The sequence below is a fragment of the Dermacentor variabilis genome, chromosome 10 (assembly GCF_050947875.1).
Source record: "Dermacentor variabilis isolate Ectoservices chromosome 10, ASM5094787v1, whole genome shotgun sequence".
NCBI lineage: Eukaryota > Metazoa > Arthropoda > Arachnida > Ixodida > Ixodidae > Dermacentor > Dermacentor variabilis.
This window is the reverse complement of record NC_134577.1, coordinates 61144533-61166952: the sequence shown is the minus strand read 5'-3', so window position 1 is coordinate 61166952 and position 22420 is coordinate 61144533. Positions and strand designations below refer to the sequence as shown.

Below are 22420 nucleotides of genomic sequence, written 5' to 3'. Positions count from 1 at the left end.
ACGCGAAGAAGCTTTCGCACCCGAAGAGTGGGACATTCCCGGAAATCGAACTCACCCTGACGGAGTTTGTATGCCAACAGCGAACCACGCGTCTAGCTGTGAGCATGGAGCTTATGCAGACAAAAGCTAAGGAGCTCGCAAGAGAAAAAGGGCTACTGACTCCGCCTTCAAAGCGAGCAAGCACTGGATTTATCGCTACATGTGCCGTGCTGGATTTTCCTTACACCGCTGAACTTCGATTTCGCAAAAGCTGCCCGAATCGTTCGAAGAGCTGCTTGTGGCTTTCCAGCGCCACATTATTTCGCTGTGCAAGTCCAAGAACTTCCAGCGAGGGCAAATCGGCAATGCCGACCAAACGCTGGTTTATCTGGACATGCCATCGCCCCTCACCATGCACGAAAAGCGCTCTAAACAAGTTTATGCCCAGTCCAATGGCAATGCGAAAACGAGAGTTACCGTCATGTTGTCGTGCATAGCAGACGGATGCAAGCTCCTGCCCTATGTCGTCTTCAAGCACAAGACAGTGCCTAAAGATGAGGAGCTGCCAAGAAACGTGGTCGTGAGATGCCATGAGAAAGGCTGGATGAACGAGAATCTTGCGCACGACTGGATAAAGTCCGTCTGGTGTAGACGGCCTGGCGCACTGTTGTCGTTCCCGGCCAGCCTCGTGCTGGATGCATTTCGTTGCCTTTTGACTGACTCAGTGAAGAGGCTGTTGCGTGAATCCGGCACTGAACTCGTCGTTATCCCGGGTGGGATGTCGTCTCAGCTACAGCCTTTAGATATTTGCGTGAACAAGCCGTTCAAGGATGCGGTCAAGCGGTGTTACGCAGATTGGATGCGCTCAGATGAGCCTGCAGTGACGCCGACCGGGCGGCTGAAGCGGGCTTTGCTAGCCATGTTATGCAAGTGGATTGTGAACACATGGGTCATCATACCAGAGGACCTTGCGCATCACACATTCAAGAAGTGCGACACCTGAAATGCGCTCGATGGCACAGAGGATGAGTACCTCTGGGAAGATATGTCCGTCAAGGAACTATCCAAAGAGAGCGCAGCTGAGGAAGACAGCGATTGAAGTGCGGTGTACAATTTAAATAAATGTTTTTCTAGATTTTTTTTAACTCTTATTATACGTGGATAAAACTTCTGTTCTATTTCACGTGCCAAAAATTTCACCTCGTACTATATGCGGGTTCGTATTATATGCAGGTTTTTAGGGCAGTTTTCTCACATCATCTCTGCCATCCCCCGATTTTGATTTTTTCATGCAACCCGGTTATAACAATTATCGGTTATAACTATGAAATTTTTGTGGCACTTAATATTGTTATAAGTGGTTTCGACCGTATAACCTATACCCTGCCTCTACTGTTCCATTTTTCGAATTCTCAATGCAGGTTATAGGTGCAAAAATGCAGTACTGCCTGACCTGCCAAGCTTTGTTAGTTGCTACAATTTGCACTGCTGTCCAAAATCTGGATTGTCGAAAATGTGGCACTGCTGCAACCATATTGAAACAGTAACTGAATCTATCAGCCTCGCATATAAGGTAGGGTCTGACTTCGAGGCTAAGGATTTTGGGAAGAAACCTCGCCTCATGTTTGAATAAATACGGTAGGCAACAGCAAAAGTTTTTAAAACAAGGACAGCACAATAGCTGACCGTCAACTAAAGCTTTTCTCTGTTAAAAACGAAAAATGACAACAAAAAGAACATACAACATACTGCACATCATCTAGTGAGAGTGTAATGCCAAACTGTCAGTCATGGACACATGCTCGTACACCTGTTCGTGATTAACAACTTGCTGTTCACTTTCCCAAAGCATGTGCATGAATAGTAGCTGACGACTTTCTGTGACAACGAAGGCAAAGCTGTGCAGAAAAATCGCATGCATGAAAGTGGTCCTGGGAATATTACCACACACTAATTTGTATTTTTATAAGCTGGGGAACAGAAAATATAGACATCTTACTTCATGTAGTGCCTACATTAAATAAGACATAGAATGCACCATTTAGTGTAGCACTTGAAACACTTGCTTTGCTCTTCCATGTTATGGTAAAAGTGAAACCATTGCAAGTAGCAAGCTATGCAGATTGGTTCTCTTCTGCGAGAAAGCAAAACGGAAAGCCCCGTCCATCTCTGCCTAGCTTCTTGGAGCAGTAACATGCATGTAGAAGCTCTGCAGAAGCTCCGGCCCTATGGCATTCCCTACACTGCTGTAGAAAGCTGTACACAAGTGCAGCTTTGCATTTTCATTCCTGTTACGGGTGTGCCACTTCAGTTAGTAGTTGGTGTTCACATTGTCTGTTCCTGTTCGGCAACCATGTGTGCACTCTGAAGGCGTCTGTTAGGCTTGCAACTAACACTTCGAATAGGCCAGCTGGCTATACTTTATATCACAGAGGGTTTTTCTGGAAGAGAATATGCTACATGATGAGGGTTTTCCGACTTAACAGCTGGGGTATGGGTGGCAGAAATACGGTTGGCTAACCACGTGGGGGAAAAGGAGCAGCGGCAGAGACGTACGTACCTCCCGCTGACAACCAGAAAGGCTCTGGCGATGTCGGCGGGTTCTCACGTGACGCACTCGGTGGCACTGATGTCGGTTGCGATTGCCGTGCCTCCAAGGAAGGCCCCCCCCCCCCCCCCCTACCCAGACCTGCTGGTAAACTTGTGCCTGATGCAACATTTGCCGTGCCTGTGACTGTCATACGACTTCAGCATTCCCACTCGCTAATTCTACGTTGTGCCATCATTATGCTGGCTGAGCCGCCACACTTGCAGCTGTTGCAGACACCAGCACAAGAGTTCCCGAGTTCCCTAAAGCACAGATTTAGGCAACTATGGTATTTTGTGTCCCGACAACAATTGGCATTGTCGACATGACGTGGTCGGTAGCTGAGGCATAATGGTGCAAAGAGAACTTTGTGCATGTTGCGTATGATTTCTCTTGTTTTCAGATGCGTAGTGCACAAGAGGTTTTATGTACTGACCTATCTGCCTGCTTCTTTCTTTTCTCCCTGCCAGGCCTGTGTTGACGTGGGACATGTTTAGCCGCCTGGCATCCTCTCTGAACTGTCTGCTGCTGCAGGGTGTGCCGCGGCTGTACTAAGTGAGCAAAATTTGCAAGCGTAGACGCGCAGGAACTCCTCACCTCTGTTGTGCGCAGAGAGCAAGACGGAAGTTCCTCAGACTCCGTCAGCTGCTTCTGCCAGCCATGGTTTCACCAGCGCACCAAAAGGAGACAGCGAGCATTTCCAACGTCGCAAGACGTGGAATGACGCAGGCTCGTCGACGCCAACCCTAGGGGCGTGGTGCCTCCTGCCGTCATTAAAAATTGTCCAGCCAGAAAAGCGCATTGGTGCAAGCTTCTGCTTGAGGACTTCTCAGTGCTGGCTTTCTAGGCTTTTTCCCTGAGCCTGTGTGTGGATATGTAAATAGAGAGTGTATTAGCAGTGCTTAGTTGTGATGCTCGAAGGTTAATGGAAGGCTCTCTCCCCTTACCTTTCCTGGTGCATGACGCGCCTCCAGAGTGTGTCGGCTTAGTGGGCTTTGCATTGACATGACCTTGTATTGGAGTGTCGTTTGAAATATTTTTTTTTCGTTATTGTTATAATTTGGTCCTGTTTCTTTTCGTTGTTCCTCTGTTGGGTTGTTCGCTGAGGAAGCTAACACACTGCGGAGAGCAGTGGTGATAGCGTGGGCAAACACGCCAGTGTCTGGATTGATAGTCCTTTGAGTGAGCCTAGTTTTCATCCACTTGTGATAAGTTAATGTCTGGGCCTGCGTCGTAAGACGTGGGTATTGCTTTTTTTAGAGCAAGTCTGGAAGAAAGAATGCGGTGCTGACTTTGTACTTTGCCATGCATTTGCTATTCGTCAGTCGTATTTACCCACTTTGAGCATGTTAACAAAAGCAGCTTTTTATAGCCGACACGCGATTCCTCCTATTCTCGAAACAAGGTCCTTAACTGTGCTATGTCTCAGCTGTCCGCTCACCGATTCCCTTTATTGAAGGTCTCAATCATCCTGTGAAATCTTTCTTGCTGATTGATATTGCGAAGACAGAGCAAAGGGTATGAACAATGTTTTGTTGAACGTTAGTAGTGGCGTGTTTATGTTGAAGTAAACAGAAGAAAGCTTCCACGGTGTTAGTGACAGTATGAAGCCCAAAGTCATGTTGCACAATTTGGTGCGATGATGGTACTATCCCAACTATTGTCGTTGGTTGGGATGGTACTATCCCAACCAACCATTGTCTTATTTGTTGTGATGTAAGAATCAATGCCACACTGGGCTCAACAGAAAGCTGGGTAGAGTAGTGTGGCGTCAAACTTGTATGTGTAAACTTGGCTTGCAAAAATGGAAGCACCAATTTCTCGTGTACTGAGCGAGCAGATGGGCAGGGAAATAATTAGGCATGCTCGAACTCTAATGGACTATACAGATCCTTGAGTATTTAGTATGAAATGTTACGAGGAGTTGCTTGCACCTCATGCTTGTTTGTGTCCAAACCTCGTAATACATATCGCAGTCTATGTTTAGCAAAGCATTTTTGCGCTAGGTTATCTGTGAAATGGAAATTCACTGCCTCAAAAAGCAGTCACAACCAGCCAACTAAACTGTGAAGTGGCCTGTGCATGTGCTGAGGTCCTCCAGGACGGTAAGCAAGCCTTGTTGATGACTGTGCAGGCCATTGCAGAGTGGTGTAGCTGCTTTGTCTTTTGCATAAACGACGCTAGTTAAGCTGGTTGCATGGAATTTTTCTTTGATTGGTGAGTGCAATACAGAAATGGGTTATGAAACAATGTTTAAAGTGCAATAGGGGATGGGGGCTGGCAGAACTTTACACTTGCACCAGTCCATCTCAAAATCAACTTTTTTTTTTGCTTTTAATTAACGTCTCTACACCCCAATCGTATGATGCGTAAAAGTTCCCCCTCACTGATAGTTAAAATCTAACTAAATATCTGGGCACGAGCAAACAAAAGTTGTAAATCTTGCTTTTTCTTTCTTTGAAGTAAGGTCAAATGTAAGGTTTCGTATACGTCTGATAGATTCGAACACAGAGTGAGTGTAAGCCATTCACACAATGTACTGCAAATTTGCAGTTGCTATTCTGCGATACCACAGTCAAAGCTAGTGTCTTGCGTTACACTCCAGGCTTGATTAAAAAATTGCGAAGAGTTGAGGTTTGCTGAATGCGAAGGCCAGATTGCAGCGCTGGCCATTAATCTGCTTGGAATGAATCTGCCTAGCACCCGAGTCTGACTGTATGTATAACAGCACATTGCTTCAGAGTAGCGGTTGTTTGCACATTTGTATAGCTTTTGAAACTTGAGCTTACCAGGGTTTTCGCCGCACTACAATTACCACACGGTCACAGATCCAATTGTAGCCAGCCATTTTAGCTTCCTTTTAAATGGGTGTTTGGCAGTAGGTTGAGGCAGCTTGAACATCTATAAAAGAAATAGACGTCTCTTCTATAAGGAGCCCTCTGTATTTTATGACCTAAAACAGCTTATTTCGGGCCTGCCTATGAGGATGTGGCCGCAAATGACGGGACAGTGGTTTTGAGCCCTACGTGCAACACCAGCCCGCTATAGAAGTTCGGTAGCGAACAATGGCCGTTGCACCAAGTATTCCCGGTATTTAGTTTTTTTGTCACCCCCAATATTGTTTTGTTTGTTTTGCAGACAAAGTTGTTTATCATAGACGCACACTTCACTTTCTTACTTATTTTTTTATCCCCAGACATGGTGTAGGAATCGCATCCGTACTTACTGGTAGACAAACTCGTTCATTCACCACTTCTTGTTTGTCTGCAGGTTGTTTTGCAGACAACTTTCCATTAGCTTTCCTTTCTTTTTTTTTTTCTTTATGAACCCTTTCTTAGGGAAAGTCAACATAATAGCTTTGTGTTAAAAATTTGTTTGATCGCTGGAGTTGCGAAAAAGGTTTCAGTGGTCAGTCAGTATACTTGCCACACTGGAATGGACACTTGTGTGCTAGTTTTGAAAGCGTGGAAGGCCCACTGTTTCGTTTTGCGCATACCTTGTTTTGAGCTTGTAAAACATTGGGATGCACCTTTCTGTGTTAAGTTGTCAGGTGTGTTGGGAAAGAAAGAAAGAAAAGAAAACAAAAACAGCAGAGAGCCTTTCATCGCGCAAAGTAAAATATCTTGGCCTAGTCATTAGCAGTGATGGAGCTTTCATGTGCGGTTTTCATTCCTCCTTGGGACGTGTAAATAAAAGAAATATGCTTGACACGTGTTGTCACTCAAATCTTTTGATGACACCTACAGCACTGCGTAGCTAAGTATTTAATTTCATTCAAAGTGATTTTGCCTGTTGTGGGTTCCATCCACCTATGTCAGAACATAAAGGACCGACGTGAGCGCCTTTGCCCTACGCGAGACGTCGGCGGCATAATGGCCCAGGACACGACGATAACACGGCCGTAACGAACTCGACCCTGTATTGGGAGAGCCTATGGGTGATTCACCCATCTGAGGTAACCGCAACCTGGTTTTCCAGGCACTTCGTCGAGGACCCGGCCACATCCATCACAGCAGTGCGCCGAAAGCAGCCGCAGGAGTTCATCGGAGCCAGCGACCACGCTGCCGTAGAATAAAGAACCAACTGACGCTACTAACTCGACTCGCGGCTGCTTTATTCCAGCATTGGTTTCGTGAGTGTAAAAGCATCCCTGGCACCCCCATAGAGTGAAGAAGCAACCCCAGGGCCTCGTGCTGAAGACCAATCGTGGATGACGATGTACGGACCGTAGTATGGATGGATGATAGGAGTAACCCATTTGAAACGCCGCGGAGGAATTTCTTCATACGAAACTGACGTGTGGTGGCGAATGCTTTCTGAAGCTGAAACCATAGGGGAAGCTGAAACTGGCGACGAGACTCATTCCGAAACCACGATGTCCGCGGCGTAGCTAGCGTGGTCAGGCGTGGTCGACTCTTGACCGCGCGCGTATTCATCGGCAAAGTTGCGGTAAGAATAAAATGTTCGGAGTCGTGTCGCATTTCCCATTGTACTCGTTACGCTCATGACTGTTCCTGAAGCCTTGCGTCACCGTTTTGCGAATGTCTGCGGACGAAGAAAAGCCGGCGAGGCAGCTTTCGGTGAGAAAACACGTCTGCACCTTTTCAAGGTGGGATTATTTTTGCTCTACATTTTGCCTCTTGCTACGAAAACATGATGTAGGAGGGAGTTTCTGCGCGACTGTACGCTTTGCTGTTGTTGCGCGTTTGCCTATAAAATGTGCAACCATGTTCACAGAGCCAGTTACTGGAGAAGCAATGTTGCACTTGTCAAGTGTCGCATATGGTGATTGTAGGATATGTTTACGCGCTCGGGAGTCTACTAATATCCCTTCCATTTCGTAACAACGCGCGATATGTGGTCGGGAAGTGTTGCGTGTAATAGAAGTATGATATCCGAATTTGCGTCCCATTTGTCGGAGCTCGTGTCTGAGCCAATGGCAGTGGCGGTATAGTGGCCTCGGACACATGGCTCAACTCGTACGTGTTTCTTGGAACGAGTTGTTCTTTTCCCGAAGCACTGACCTTATACGCTGTCGCTGAGTATAGCTGCGTGGGTAGACCGATTCAGGCCCACCTCGCAGACAATTAACCCCATGTTCATTAGGGACGGGATGTCAAAAAAGTGAAAGTTGCACAGATGTGCACGCGCGCGCAGTTCAACACACATGTTGGAGTCTGTGTGAAACGGTTAAAATCTGCGTTAAATCTCCGCGCGCACACGAAACGCGTATCGGCCAGGGATCGAACCTGTGATTCGGAAAAAACAACGATGGATATATATTTGCGCCGCGGTATACGTGCAGGGTGTTTTATTACTGCCGTAATCCACCGCCGAACGGGCCTGTTGGCTGCGCAAACTTTTAATTAGCCGATAAGCAGCAGGCCAAAAGAACGCTCTCCATGCAGGCCGACCAATATTTTAAAAAATAATTTATGGATACTGCAGCGTTGAACACAATACCATTAAGGTGGGCATATACATATTTGTACAGATGCCGAGACTAAAGGAAAATGCATCCAGGCATAGGCTTCAACTACAAATATACGTAGCAGAAAATACTTAAATGTCATCACGCGCAAGACCATAGCAGATTACTAATTTCAGCACGTCTGTTCCAAGCACCGAGGCCCCAACACAAAAACGCCTGTCTTCATTTCTATCCATTAAAGTGTTTTAATACCCGCTAAATGAGGCAGCATTTTATTACATGTTTGTGAAGGTTTTTTTTTTTTTTCGTTAGATGAAGGTCACAGAAAAAAAATAGTAACAAACCGCAGAGCGCTGTACAGCCAGCTTAGGTAATGTCCCTCTATTGAAGGACTTTACCGGGACACTAAAGAGAAAAATAATTTCTTCTGGATCAGTAAGTTGCCTCTGTACTACACCCAAAACACCACTCTTGGTAAGCCAGAAAAGGCGCAAGAACGAAAGACGCCCCTTGAAGTTTCCGCACCTGGCCGCTGTGACGTCATGGATTTTGATGGCATCTTCTAGGGCCTACTTAATTATATAGTGGTACAGATTGACTACACCAGCTGTGTTCTAAAAGGACCAAATATTAAACATGGCAAGTTTCGGGAACCTTTACTCTGCTAACGCGGCCCAAATGCGAAAACATACTTTGGAATCCCTGTCACACTGACGTACCGGCGTCGGGGTTTAGACGCGAAATTCAAATACTGATACTTCGACCTTAATTTTCTCGTCAAATAATCAAATTTATTTTGCAGTGACTGCCTGCAGTGTTCTGAAACAATGCTTTATTAGTCTAAACTTATTTGTTGTTTCGCTTTTCCGCGAGGTGGGAGAAAGTTCATGATCCTAGAGTAGGCAAGTTCTTCTTCAACTACGGAGCTTTATTTGTGAGAAACCCGTTAGTTTCCTTTGTAGCTTCGTGCTACATACGGGTAGATGTCAATTTTTGCACTTTCATGACTTTTCGTTTCCCAGGAGGATGCTGTGACGGCACGTCGTGACAGTTCTTGGTCACGTCGCAGAAAGACGTCATGTCGTTTTAGCGCTAGCTCCGGCTTGCTCGCTCGCCTCAATGTTTAGTCGCCTCGTATTCGTTGCGAGTGTCGATGTAGCAGCATAGCACAGCGCACAACCGATCGACCGGTCGCAATGCCCTGCTTCCCCGTGACGTTCCACGTCACGATTTCACGCTACATTCAAAACGAAACCGAAAGTGACTGTAGGAAAGCTGTTACCGTGGTACGAGGCTTGGTTATGGCATAAAAATAAAAGACATTAAAACACTTCGTGGCGATGCTGCATCGCAGTTTTCGCAATATCTCTCTGTGACGTGAATCTTGACAGCGTCTACGACCGGCCCGTTGAATTCTTCGCGATGCACTCCAAAAGGTCCGGCTTTTGCTGTTGAAATGGCCCGAATACAAAATTGGAGGACGCTTAAGATTAGACTTTAAAGCGCCCTGAACCACTTTTTATCGAAGTGGAGAAATGCATTTGAAGTGAAAATAGGCTATTTCAGACATATTTTGAGGCAAAAAGTATTCCAATGCGTTCAGCAGAAGCGGATTGGATTGGATAAATATTATTATAGGTCCTGGAGGACACGCGTCGGCATAGGTGTTCTGTGCGTCGGCGCGCAGTGGGCGACTCGCACATGCTCGCACGCATGGACCGACGGGGAGTACCTGTCAAACGCGGCCTCAGCTGTGCTCCCTTTCCTGCTTCTGTGCCACACTGCGAAGGCCACGGCGCAGGGGGGCGTGCCCACAACGCTCCGCCTTGTAAATGTCACCGTGGCGCGCAGTTCAAATATCGTTTCGGATGTTAACGTAGACGCCACGACTTCCACCTGTGGTGCCTGCGACGCGCTAAACGTAAGCCAAAACGCGGTTGACCTCGGCAAGCCGCAGTGCGCTTAGCCAGTGGACTCGTGGCGGCACCCCGCGGCGGCCGCGGTATCTACGCTATGTAGTCGACCGCAACTTGATGTCGGCCATCTGCGAATAGGAGCCGGATAAGGGAATGACGAAATAAAGCGTCTGATGACAAAATAAGTAAAACTCTTGCTTGGGCTAGTTGGTTCATGCTTGAATTAGTAAAGGCAAGGCGCAGAAGACCAGGACTCGAGAAGAACACAAACGACAGGACCGGCGCCCCGAAGAGAGTAAGGACAGGACCTTCTGTTGAAAAGAGAGCGTTTGAGAGAAAGGTGACTTCGCAATTCGCTTGCGAGCTCCACGCACCACGTATGACAGCAAAACTTGGCTGGGATGGTCACAGCAGCGTATGCTACCCGCAGACTGTGTTATTTCACCAAACCCGAGGGGTGGTTCAAGGCCCCTTTAAGGGTGGAATGCGATAGCATTCAAAGATCTCCGACTGCTTATCATGCTTCCTGGCAAGTGCAGCTGATGTTGCCGTAATGTTTACCGGGAAGCGCTGGCGGCGAAGGCTAGCTCTCTGGTAGAAATGCGGCCTCTTGCGTGGCCTGATCCCGGAAACTGTACACAGCTGCACCTTACCTCAAACGGCAGCTGGAAAAGGGATTTGTGTTTCAGTTTCTGCGTAACACGGCTGTGTTTTCTCGTATATTCAAATTACAGTCCAACACTATCGTGTGTGTAGGTTCTGTGCAAGTCATACCTTACAAATTTACTGAGACTAAGAAATTCAGTTCAGTAATGCCTATGCGCCACGCGGAGGGCCTGCGTGGTTCGGGATGGCTTTTTTTCTCACAGACAATGCTGTTGACGCCGACACCAGATTCTCTGCGACATGGAGCCCCTAAGGAGAGACGCTCCTAGAAGCAGTTTTTTTTATTACTTGTATAGAGGTTTGAAAATTCAGTCAAGTATAGTTTTATATGCAGATCTCAAATATGGCACTACTTTTTGTGTAGCTGTTATAGGCTTAGAGTAATGCGATGCGCAATGCCAAAATATAGTCATCTTTATCGGCACTTCTTTATGTAATAAATGTTCACAAAAAGCATCGTGCTTTAGCTTGTTTAGCTCTCTGTAGATCGCAAAGTGTCGATATCTAGCAGAACAGTGTGTACAATTACTGAAACTATGCAAAAAATTAGAACATTTCAACTAACTTTCTTTCTCAATTCTCTAAAGATGTAACCATGTACTTTTGCAACTTACTGCTTGGAGATATTGCAATTTCAAGTACATATGTAGGACTTAACTCAAGAACTGTAGCAGCTAGGCAGAAATTAATGACATATTTGAAATCTGCTTGAAATGATATATAAGTGGGCGGATTTTCAAACCTTTAGTACAAGTATGAAATGTTTTTTCGAGGAGCGTGTAACCTTAACGCTATCGCGTTAATACTGCACATTTGTGGCGTTCAAGTGATGTACATCTGGCGCAGCGTTATTTGTGTGCAATTTAAAGAAGGCGAGTTCGGGCTTATTTGACAAGCCAGGAATGCTGGGGAAGCTCCTCCCGAAAGAGTGAAGCACCTACTGTTTATCTCTCCATGCTTCAATAGTTGGCTTGCAAGTGCCATCCAGAACGAAAAGTAGCAACCATCCCCAAGTGTTGAGACAAAGACAGCTCACATAACAAAGGGGTCGTTTGAAAAGGGGCAAGGTGGAGTAGAGTAATTTGACGTCGTGCACCAAGTATGCCCTCTTGCCACCAGCCTACTCGTTATGTGTGGGTACGCTACACTGTCGGAAGTCTCAAAAGACTGATTTTTGAATCACATGTTTATGTGATTTTCATGAAAGCCTTTTGTCTCTTTGTCGTCGTTTTTCTAGATTCAAGCTTGGGTTCCGCATTACGCACACTCTTCAGTTGTTGTGATCAAACCACAGTCTATCACATACCTTGCAGCTGTGGCTGCACTCACGGTTGAGAAATTCTCTCTTGAATTGTCCATTGGCACCCTCCGTGGGAGGAATCTCTCTGCGTCAATGTCTCTTCTCAACCTCCTACTCTCGAAGTCAGGGGCTAGCTTGCCTCTGCTGGCGCTTGGTTTGGGTTGCCTTCTCTTGAAAGTGGGGGTTGCTTTGCCTCCACCGGCGCTTGGCTTGTGCTTCCCATTCTCAATCCTTGGCGGTAGCGGGTTCCCTCTGCTGGCACTTCGCTTGCAATTCTCGTTCTCGAAGCTCGGGATTTGCGCGATGTCAGCACTGCCGCTCATGCCGAGCAGAATCCATGGGGTGAAAGGGCGCATGCCGGCGAAACACCTGCTCCTATACCCCCTGCTCCCCCCCTCCCCTGGCAAGCGCTCTGCCCCCTTGCGTGGCAACGAACGGCAAAGGCTTGACTTAGAACGGCTAAAAGTTATTCCAGGGTACTGTTTCATGGCAATGAACCGTCCTTGGAAAGCGAATGACTGGATGCAAAGGCTGTGAAGATTTGAGTCTGCATTTTCCTGCTTAAATTCGTGACGTTATGTTCACATGCAGCAGTTTCGGCGCTAAATTTAAAGGGAACTTTGGTCTTGATCACCTCCACCAGTAATCTGCATCTTTTTTTCTCGTAACGTTACAAATGATGCTTGATGTGGCGCAGCGATAAAGGAGGGTAGCTTTGAGGAGGGAACCTTGGTTATCTCTGCCAGCAATCTGCGTTTCTTGCCCAAATTCGATTGTGACATTACAATTACGCATTGGCGTCGCGCAACATGTGGTGAGAGTTTTCGAGAAGGAAAATTCGTCATTTGTTACCTGTGGCAGTACTCTTTTTTTTGCCGAAAATCGTGACGTTACATGATGCTTAGGGCATAGCACGGCGGTTTCAGTGTAAAATTTAGAGAAGGAAAATTTGGCCTTGGTTACCCAGCTCTGCCATGATCTTTATTTTCGCCAAAATTCATGACGTTACTTGGCATACGTGGTGGGTAATTTCGAGAAGGGAAATTTGGCCTTAAGTACCTTTGTCACTAATCTGCATTTTTCATTGAAATTCGTGACGTTTCAGTGACGCTTGTGGCAGTGATTTCGGCGTGAAATTTGGAGAAGGGAGTATTTGGCCTGGGTTACCTAGCCCTGTCAGTGGATCTGTGTTTTTGCTGAAATTTGCGACGTTACAGTGACGCTTGTCGTACGTGACGCATGATCTCTGGAACAGAAATTTGATGCATGTCCACCAGTATTTTGCATTTTTCGCCAAAATTTGTGACGTTACAGTGACGCTGGGCATGGCGCAGTGGTTTCAGCATGAAATTTCAAGGCAGGAAAATTTGGCCTTGGTTACCTAGCTTCGCCAAAATTCGTGAGGTTACAGTGATGCTTGACATGATGCTTGATGTTGAGATGGGAAATTTGGGCTCGATCACCTCCTTTTGCAATCTCCATTTTTGCCGAAATTCGTGGCTGTACAGCGACGCTTCCTTGACGCAGCGGCTACGACGCAAAATTTTGAGGTGAAACTTGAGCTTGGTTACCTAGCTCCGCCACTGATCTGTATTGTCGCCGAAATTATTGATGTTCCACTGAGCATGCCGTGTGATTTCCAGAAGGGAGATTTGGCCCCAATTACTTCCATCAGTAATCTGCATTCTTTTACTGAAATTCGTGACATTACAGTGACTCATCAGCAGATGCTGGTTTATACCAGACACGAAGCTGTGCAATGAAAACTGGTTGCAATCAATCCTGACTTGGCAGTGTGGTCACAACTACATAAACCAGTTTGAGTTTTCTTCACCATTTCACACTTATCACTGGGTAGCAGCAGGGGAGTGTAATAACTACTGAATTTCCACCTTGAGATAATGCAAGGTTCATACAGATGACCCGACTCAAAATTCGATTAGGAGGAAACAAAACCTTATTCGTACACAGATTGAGAAATATAATTAAAACTCCTTTGCTGCAACTTCTTGCAAAAAAGAAAAATACATTGAGTTGAACACATGCTTCAAGCTCTTCAGGTCGCTATTCTAAGTTGACTTTCCCGTTGCAGTAACATCAATCGCCTTATGTCCGACTTCAACCAAGGATACTCATTTTAAGCTAAATGGCTGAAACTTGCTTTCCACCCGGCATTTCTAGAGCTTAAGGCTCAAATATAGAGCTATGATGGCTGTGGTATGGAAAAAAAAAAAACAATATTGTGGCACGGCCTGGTCGCTTGATCTGGCTTTAGCTCCACGATGGCAACGGTGATTTATACAAGCCTGCCATTGGTGGGTGTAAACAAGCCACATTGCAATTGTTTAGCAGCTGTCTCAAAAGAAACCATCGAAGATTGTTGCCTGATTGACAGTGTCTACATGCCATTTGCCTATGTGGAATTTGTTGCCTTAAATGTTCCAAAGTTGCCCCCAACACCAGTTTTCAAGGAGAAAATTTACTTTAAGGAATTTGAAGGGCCCTTGAACCTTTCTTGTTTCGCCAGATTCAAGGTTTTTCAAGTATTTCAAGGTGTGTGTACCCTAATATGGCATCAGTGCTGACATCACAGCATATTTGGCTTAAGAAAACTTCCGAAAGTATTTCGCGACCACTTTTATACTGAGGACAACAAACAGGGTTGTTGCTGGAAAAGCACAGCCGACTCACCAGTTATATATTGTAGAACTTCAACAGTGACAAGCTTAGCTTGTCACTTTGACGGAAACGACTGGGAAGATAACAGACTTGTACTTGGTGACAAGCTTAGCTTGTCACTTTGACAGAAACGACTGGGAAGATAACAGACTTGTACTTGGTCTCGCTTTAGAAAGCTACGGGTCATGTTGGCTGACCAGCAAAGACAACCAGACGCGCTCCTCTATTGTTGACTGCGGACACAGCGCCAGCTGAAGCTTTACAGGATGAACACTGCACAAAGGGAAAGCCCTTTTTTCTTCTTTGGAACATGCAGCCATCATTCACAATTGGCTGACACAGGCCAAAGCCTTTGCTGGAGCGCAAGTTCCGTATATGTAGCAGAGCCCTTCAAGAGTGACAAAGGACTCCGGTTACATACATGAAGCAGAAGCCACACAGCATCAATTTTTGAAAGATCTTTTAATAAAATATTTACACTTTCATCTTTTTTTTTTTTGAAATCTGCCGTAGCATTTTTTTTTCTTTTATAGAAAAAATTTCAACTCTGTACAATACAGTGTCTGCTGTTCCTTGCTTGTATGCCTGCGAGCGCGTGCACGTGACTGCCGGACCCTGAGCTTCTCTGATGTTCTGCACGTATATTTTTTTTTTCTCAACTTGCATTCCAGTTGCATACGTATGCTTGGAAAAGAAAAAAAAAGGCAGAAAGGCTCTAAAGAACAAACAAACAAGGAGGTGGAGTTTGGGATTTGCCTATCACAAAACAATATTGTTGCCAACGGTTGCGACATGCGGTTTGCACAGTGGAGGTAGTCGTGCTTGGTGCAGAACTGTTGGCCTCCTCTGGGCTCAGTGGTTCATTTTTCGACTTGATGGTGCTAAGCTTTATTAATCTGTAATAGTGGTGTACGTCCTTTTTTCATGCAGAGGCAAGGTTTACCTTGCAATCAAGAATTTGCCAGGTTTCGAGGAGAGAAACAAACATTCACGTGTAGAAAGGTTGACGACCAGGAGTGTCCCCTGTTGCTTAGGTTAACAATGTTGATGGTCACAAGCTGATATTTTATATCTGTATGAATAAGTGTGAAATTCAGATGCTCGGACTTTCCAGTAAAAAAAAAAAAAAAAAAATGACTAGTCAAAAATGTCATGTCAATACTCCTTTAACTGAAAAGGCGCCTTGACGGCTTTCTAAAACCCAGGTTAGGCGAGTGAGCTTCAACTTGACTGAATGGTCGTGATGATTGATTACGGGCACTACTCCGAGTGCATGGCACACTGGCATTGCCGCAAAATAAACACTACCGTGAAGTTTTCGCACTTGTCACAACATGGAGATGGATGAAATGTCATTGCACTAAGATTACTGGCACAGTTCTTTTACATGGCGCTTTCCTTGTGAAGTTCGCCGCCCACAAACTGCGAGAGGCTGAAAGGCATTAGCTATTCTTGAAATTCTGAAAACCAACATTCTATGGACCGCTCTGATGCACCATCGTCCTACTGTATCCATTGCAGTGCAAAGGCCTCTCTCAGCGATCTCCAATTACCCTTGTCTTGCACCGGCTGACTCCACCTGGTGGCTGCAAATTTCCTCATTTCATCACGCCACCTCGTTCTCTGCCACCCTTGAAATAATATGCCTCCATGCATATTATTTTGCTGCTGTTGCACTTCACATAAAACTAGCTTGTTGCCAACTATCATAACCGTACGCAAATACTTGGATGTGCGTGAAGCACATGAATGCTCATATTAGACAACTGCAGAACTATGATGCCAATGAGCTGCAAAATTTCAAGGATTGTTTCATTTATTGACATAAAAATGTCTTCCATTGCAAAACATTTCTGAAATCACCTGTGAATTTTTTTATTTTTATTTTTTAAAGCTGAGACAATGGGGTCCAGTACAGCTCCTGCCTCAGAACGCCTCCTAACGCGTTAGCTGTGAGATTAACCATCTCGTTTCAGTTAACCTGTTGCACTTTAAGATTGAATTCTGGTGGTTTATCATTGCATAACTTTTGTTTGACAACTAAAAAAAGATATAACTGACTAAAATTGCAAGCATTAAAATAAAGGATTGAAGCTTCAAATTTACATCTCGCACTTAGTTTGGCAGAGAATTAATGGGAGCATTCTTGCGTTCCACGTATACCAAGACTGAAGGCTTCGTTCTTGCAAAGAGTGGCCACAGTGAGCAGCTTCGGGCTACCCTTGGGTGGATGACAATGTTCTCCTTCTGTAGCCGAGATATACAGGGTGTTTCGGCGAAGACTTTCAAAAAATCTTTAAAAGTTACCTGTGGCAGATATCACAATCCTAGTTCCTGAGCTGGTCTACTCGAAGCGGTGGACAATATTTGTACAAAAAATTGAGATGCAAAATCGACTAATTAATAAACATTCTCTAATTAACTTTTTAGCTAATAAATAACGAATTTTCAATATGACACCAGTTTCGAGATATAAATTCCCGAACTTTGGGGAGAAAGGCATTGGCATTCCAGTGAATTTGTTAACTTCGTTTCATGCACTGAAGCACACAATTGGAACGCCAATGCATTTCTTCGCAAAGTTCGGGAATTTATATCTCGAAACTAATGTCGTCCTGAGAATTCTTTCCAAGTGGATCTGCCTAGAAAAGTCCACAGCTAGAATTTGTAAATTGCAATATGGGTCATAATTAGCTAAAAAGTAATTAGTGAATTCTTGTTAATTAGTCGATTTTGCATTTCAATTTTTTGTGCAAGCAGTGTCTGCCACTTCGAGTAGACCGGCTCACACACTAGAATTGAGCTGTCTGCCACCGGCAACCTTTAAAAAATTTTGAAAGTGTTCACTGAAACACCCTGTACACTTCAGCCTGTGCACCACTCACATAAGGGGAGTAAGAGTGCCGGGATGTGCGACACAGACACGTGCCAAAACTTCCAGTGCTTACAACATCAAGGAAACATATTTATATCAAGACCTGCGCTACAAAACGGTGAACTTCCCTACATTGAGCCAAAATTCACAGCACTGAAAGACGCAAAAAAGAGAAGGAAAGGACCGAGACAAGTGCAAACTGCAGGTCTATACAGCACGGACAGACAAGAACCGAGGCAAGAAAGAGACTTGGACAAAGCGCCGCGTCTTGTTCTTGCCTCTGTCCTCGTCAGCTTTTACTGTATGTTCTTGCAATGCCCGACCGGCTGCAAAGCCCAACAAAATCTGTCAGTCGAGCGCTGGCTGGCCTTGTCTCCGTCCCATTTCCTCGTCCGTTGGCCAGTTCTTGATGCGAAGTCTGGCGGAATCGATTGTCAACTAGCCCACTCCCGAGAGCCCTACTGCTGACACCGAGGCCTAACAGTTCTGCACCACCACTTGGCATCCAGCTTGTTAGTCGCCTGGAGCAGTGTCGTCATCGTCTTCCACAGGCACCCATAGTCAGGTCACAGAACACTCTCATCGACATTTACATCAAATGTATTTCATCATCACGTCGTTTGAGCAGCAGTGAAATCTAGGTTCCATTTCCATTTGTCGTGGATGTGCTTGTGTATAAATATGTGCGACTGTCGTATTTACACCTATACATGAGAAAAAAATGTGTTGTTTCGCTGGCCTGCTTCCCCTCTCATCGTCATTTTTTTTTTTACAACACTGGCAGCAAACAAAACGGGGACGACGCACATCTCTCACTCTTACATGAGGCACTGAAAAAAACTTGCGCTCGTCTTCCCCACAGAGTCTGCTTTTTTCATCACTATGCGAGGCTCCCTTTTCGGTTAAGTAGGAGATCGGAGGCTGCAAAAACAAAAGGTAAAAGGGGGAGACCTCCAAGTTGCATGTTTGGCTAGATGCGCCAAAGTTTGCATATTTGTGCCTAGTATGAAAAAAAAAAAGAAGTGCTGCACAACAGTACAAGGACAATGGCAAAGAGAGGGGCAATGACGAATGCATCAACTAAAGACATATACACAAGGCCCCCTGAGTTCTGAAAAGCAGTTCAATAGAGCAGGACGAAAAGTAAAAAAAGAAGTTAAAAGAAAAAGAGAGGCTGGCAAGAGAAAAATAAAATTACTCTGCGCAAAACCATGAGCGCACAATGAACAAAGCTTCAGGGCCCTGGATGCCTGCCTACATACACAAGGCCTGATTCACTACAAGTTTTGCAAGGCTGTCGGTACAGTGCCTGTTCGAGCAATTGTCCCAGTCTGCAGGGCAGCGTGGCCTGTCCTTGAGCGTCTTACTTTTTTTGTTGTTGTTTTTGACAAATGTTGACAGAGCAGCAAGAGTCTGAAAGAACATGGAACAGGACTGTGAGAACAGAAGGCAATGTGGAGCAGTTGCCTGTTCAGGGGGCTGGCCACTTCCTGTAACTCACAGGCCCGACAAAAGAAAGGCCATAAGGTTGTCACCAAAATGAAGCCACGTACAACAAACGGAAGTAAATGAGGACAGAGTGAGGGCACAGGAATAAGATGGGCATGAGAGAATGGAGGAGGGGAGGGGGACAAATATCACCGTGCTTTCACCTCTGCGCAAACCACGTGCACGCATCCACATGCACACGGGCGTGCGGCTCGAGAGACGAGACCGTTGCCAGTTGTGCGACGCTTCACGAAACAGGGAGGAGGAGGAGGAGGAGCGGCAACAACACTGCTGAGGTCACAACAAGATGCTCCTGACGGCTTCGTCCAAAACAGAGTCCGCAGGCTGCGTGCCTCCCGTCGCGTCGACGTAGTCCATGGGCTCGGGACCACTGACACTCCGTACCATTGCTCCTTTAGAGTCCATACAGAGCATGTCTTCCGCACCAGCTCGCCGGAAGTCCAGGATGCTGTTGATGGCACTCTGGACCTGGTCGTGGAGCTCTACAGAGTCCTTGTCCTCCTCCTCATCCTCGCCAAAGTAGTGAGTCCGACCCAATGGGTCCACTCCACTGCTGTCATCGTCCAAGCCCTCGATGCCCGACAGGTCCAGTTCGGGCGCACGAGTCTCGGAGTCCGCACTCTTACCACCACAACTCCAGTCGGGCACCACCACTGGAGGCACGACATTGCCGCCACTGCTAAACTGTGGCTGCTGTGACTGCTTGAGGTCAGCTGACGACGGGAAGCGAGCCACGGGTGGCTCGAAGTCGGCCAGCTCGTGGGCAAACTCGTCGTCCTCACCGGTTTCTGAGGGAGACATGCTGAACTCCTTGCGGATGCTCAGCACAAGGTCAACGTGCTCCGGTGTCACTGACACTGGTGGAAGTGATGGGGTTTCCTCTTCCATGGGGGCCATCACGGTCTCATGCTCTTCTTCCTTGATCGAGCGCCGCTTTGGCGCCGGCTCCAGGTCGGATCGGTCGTCGTCGTCAAGCCAAGAATCAGGCGGTTCCTTCTTTACTGGTCGAGGTAAAGGTAACGACGGGCCTGACTCGAATGTCCATGCACTTCCTGGCATAGGCGGAAGTGACGGCGGCTCAACTGGTGTTGTGTCTGTGAATGAATGAGAATTGCACAATGAGGTGAATAGATTGCCACAGATAGGACAACTGCCCTGCTACCGCTTGTCTCATTCGGTCTATCACTTGCAGATATGTAATGCTTACTGCATGTTGAGGCCACTTGAATCAAAATGATAAAAGTGCTTCTTGTTCGCATTATTCTTGTGTTGCATTGGATGATGTGTAGTGGATGAAAATGGTAGATTAAAGGATGTTCTTTAGAGCCAATGGCTGCTTTTGATTGCTATGTAGTCTCCTTCTTATCGATAATCAATTTAATGTGGATGCTGTCAAAACTCATGACATCACAGCAAGCTGGTGTGAAAATTTTGGGGCGGCACTGCCACCAACTCTCTTTTTTCTTTTTTTGTGTCTATTCTGGCTTAACAATCCTTCTCTCTCAGTTAAAGTGGCCATTTGACTATTGCAGAAGTATAACTTACCAATACAACCTAGGATGTGTACGAATTCTGGCCAGCATGGAGGATTGTCTCCTTTAAATGTCAAGAAAGCTTTGAGCATAAAGTAACGGAACACATTTAGAAAATGTCTCTGAGATTCGGCGCCATCTCGTATCAACAAAAAAGAAAGGTAAGGAAGGTATGTAGGTTCATATGATCACACTTTGCATACCCAAACCTAAAAGAAAAAAAAGCACAAAGTAGCTTACATTAAGCACGAGAAAGCGTGGCTATGCTTTCTTTTTTTTCCGACACGTTATTGTTCAAACGAGATGGTGTCTGAGCAAAACGCTTAGACCTGCTCAGCCACCATCCTGTTTGAACAGCAAAGTAATCTGCATCGTTATTGATTTCGATCCTGTGCTCATGAAACTGCCTTCTTCACTGGATTCCTCAGAAATGGAATGGTACTTAAGATGGCCACTGTCCACTTTGCTGTCTATTTCATCTAGTACATCCAATATTGGAACATAGCCTTCAACTCATGGTACATTCGGCTGGTCATTTTCAAGCGCCCTGAACACATTTGGCTGATTCTTTCAGAGCTCCGTGCTTGCGCTCGGAGGTACTTTCACCTTCGATCCGGTAGGACGACCGAAATTTGGCAGAGTTCCGGTCACATGGTTCCTGCAGCTTCCATTGTTTGTGTGACGTCAGCCATGCTGGCATGCCTCGACACTTGTGCGCTCTGTTTACAACAGAAGATGTGCTGACGTGTTTCCTCTCCCTGCCTCTGATTTCTCTGATGAGCGGATGCACGCTCGGCTTGGTCGCACATTCTCTGGCTCCGATGAACAGTGGGCTCCGTCAATGTAGTCCAAGTCAAGGCGCAGTAGGGAACAGCCAAATGTACCACTAATATTCCTGCTTAGTGTCCCTTCAAAGCACATGCAACTTTACCACAGCACGAGTGAAAGAGTTGAACAAACAGAAAAAGGTAAAAGAAAACTTACATTGCCCCTCCTCTGCTGCACGCTTTTCAGCAATCAAGGCATCGGTTTCGTGCTCAAGGAAGAGCTTTTCGATCATGATCTTTTCAGCACTTGAGCATTCTCTCTGTAAGACAAAGAGACAAAGCACCTTTGGTTGAAGCCACAAGGTTTTTACCGCAATTTAGTATTTAACTGCGAAAGACCCACGTGGGCATTGCATAGGGAGGATACAGTTTGCTAAAAAAGTTCATGGGGCACGACGTTTCAGAGTTCTGCAGCTTGGAATTTAGATCTGTGGCCTGCAACACATGCAGACTACATAATGAATGCACCGTTTTACTGGCTGCAGGCAGGAACTGCAGGGCAATACAGCATCTACGCAAAGCCTCCACCACTCTTTGTACATACAGGAAGAAAAAAAGGGAATAAACCTCAAGCATACGGGATAAGTAACAAGACATAGACTTTATAGACCCCTTTGCGTTTACACATGCAGGTCCCAAAAGACTTTTGGATGCACACACTGCAACAACTCGCTAAGTTTAGTGGGTAACCAGACGTATAGAACCTGCTATGGCCTGTAAATACATTGGGCCCTCTAGCTCCCAGACATTTTGCATTGCATTTAGAACACTGTTTAATAAGTAAATCTTACTTTGAAACGCACAGGGAAGCTACGTACAATCACATACAATGAAATATACAAACCACAGGCTCAGCGAAATAACTGCATTTTTTTTTTTTGTAATTCATGTGCACAAACTGAAATTGACACATGCACTGGAAGGTTTGCAATGCCAAGATTGGGATGTAGACCTCAATTTGAATATACATTCACCACTAAAAAGAGGAAATTGGCTTTATCGCGGAGTCTCTGGTACGCTTACTGATGCTCATGTGGTACATTAGTTTTATGCATGTGGCATGCTTCTTACATGAACATTTAAAAACATCCACCTGTGATTGATTACTGAATTAACTTT

General features: G+C 45.8%; 2 protein-coding genes across 6 annotated transcripts in view; one reads left to right on the top strand and one right to left on the bottom strand.

Annotated features, from left to right (window-relative positions):
• Positions 1-6274, top strand: part of LOC142560617 (RING finger protein 11-like) — a 32616-nt gene extending 26342 nt beyond the window's left edge. The window contains exon 4 of the mRNA XM_075672840.1: positions 3037-6274. The gene's annotated coding sequence lies outside the window, so the exon portion shown is untranslated. The remainder of the gene's footprint in view (positions 1-3036) is intronic.
• Positions 6275-15001: 8727 nt separating this feature from the next.
• LOC142560613 (uncharacterized) overlaps positions 15002-22420 on the bottom strand; it is a 50805-nt gene continuing 43386 nt past the window's right edge. For all 5 annotated transcript variants that reach the window (XM_075672831.1, XM_075672835.1, XM_075672833.1 and 2 more), the window contains 2 exons: positions 21459-21561; positions 15002-20036 (listed from right to left, as the gene is read on the bottom strand). In XM_075672831.1, the coding sequence (XP_075528946.1) occupies positions 19219-20036; positions 21459-21561 (921 nt within the window). In that variant the 3' untranslated portion in view covers positions 15002-19218. The remainder of the gene's footprint in view (positions 20037-21458; positions 21562-22420) is intronic.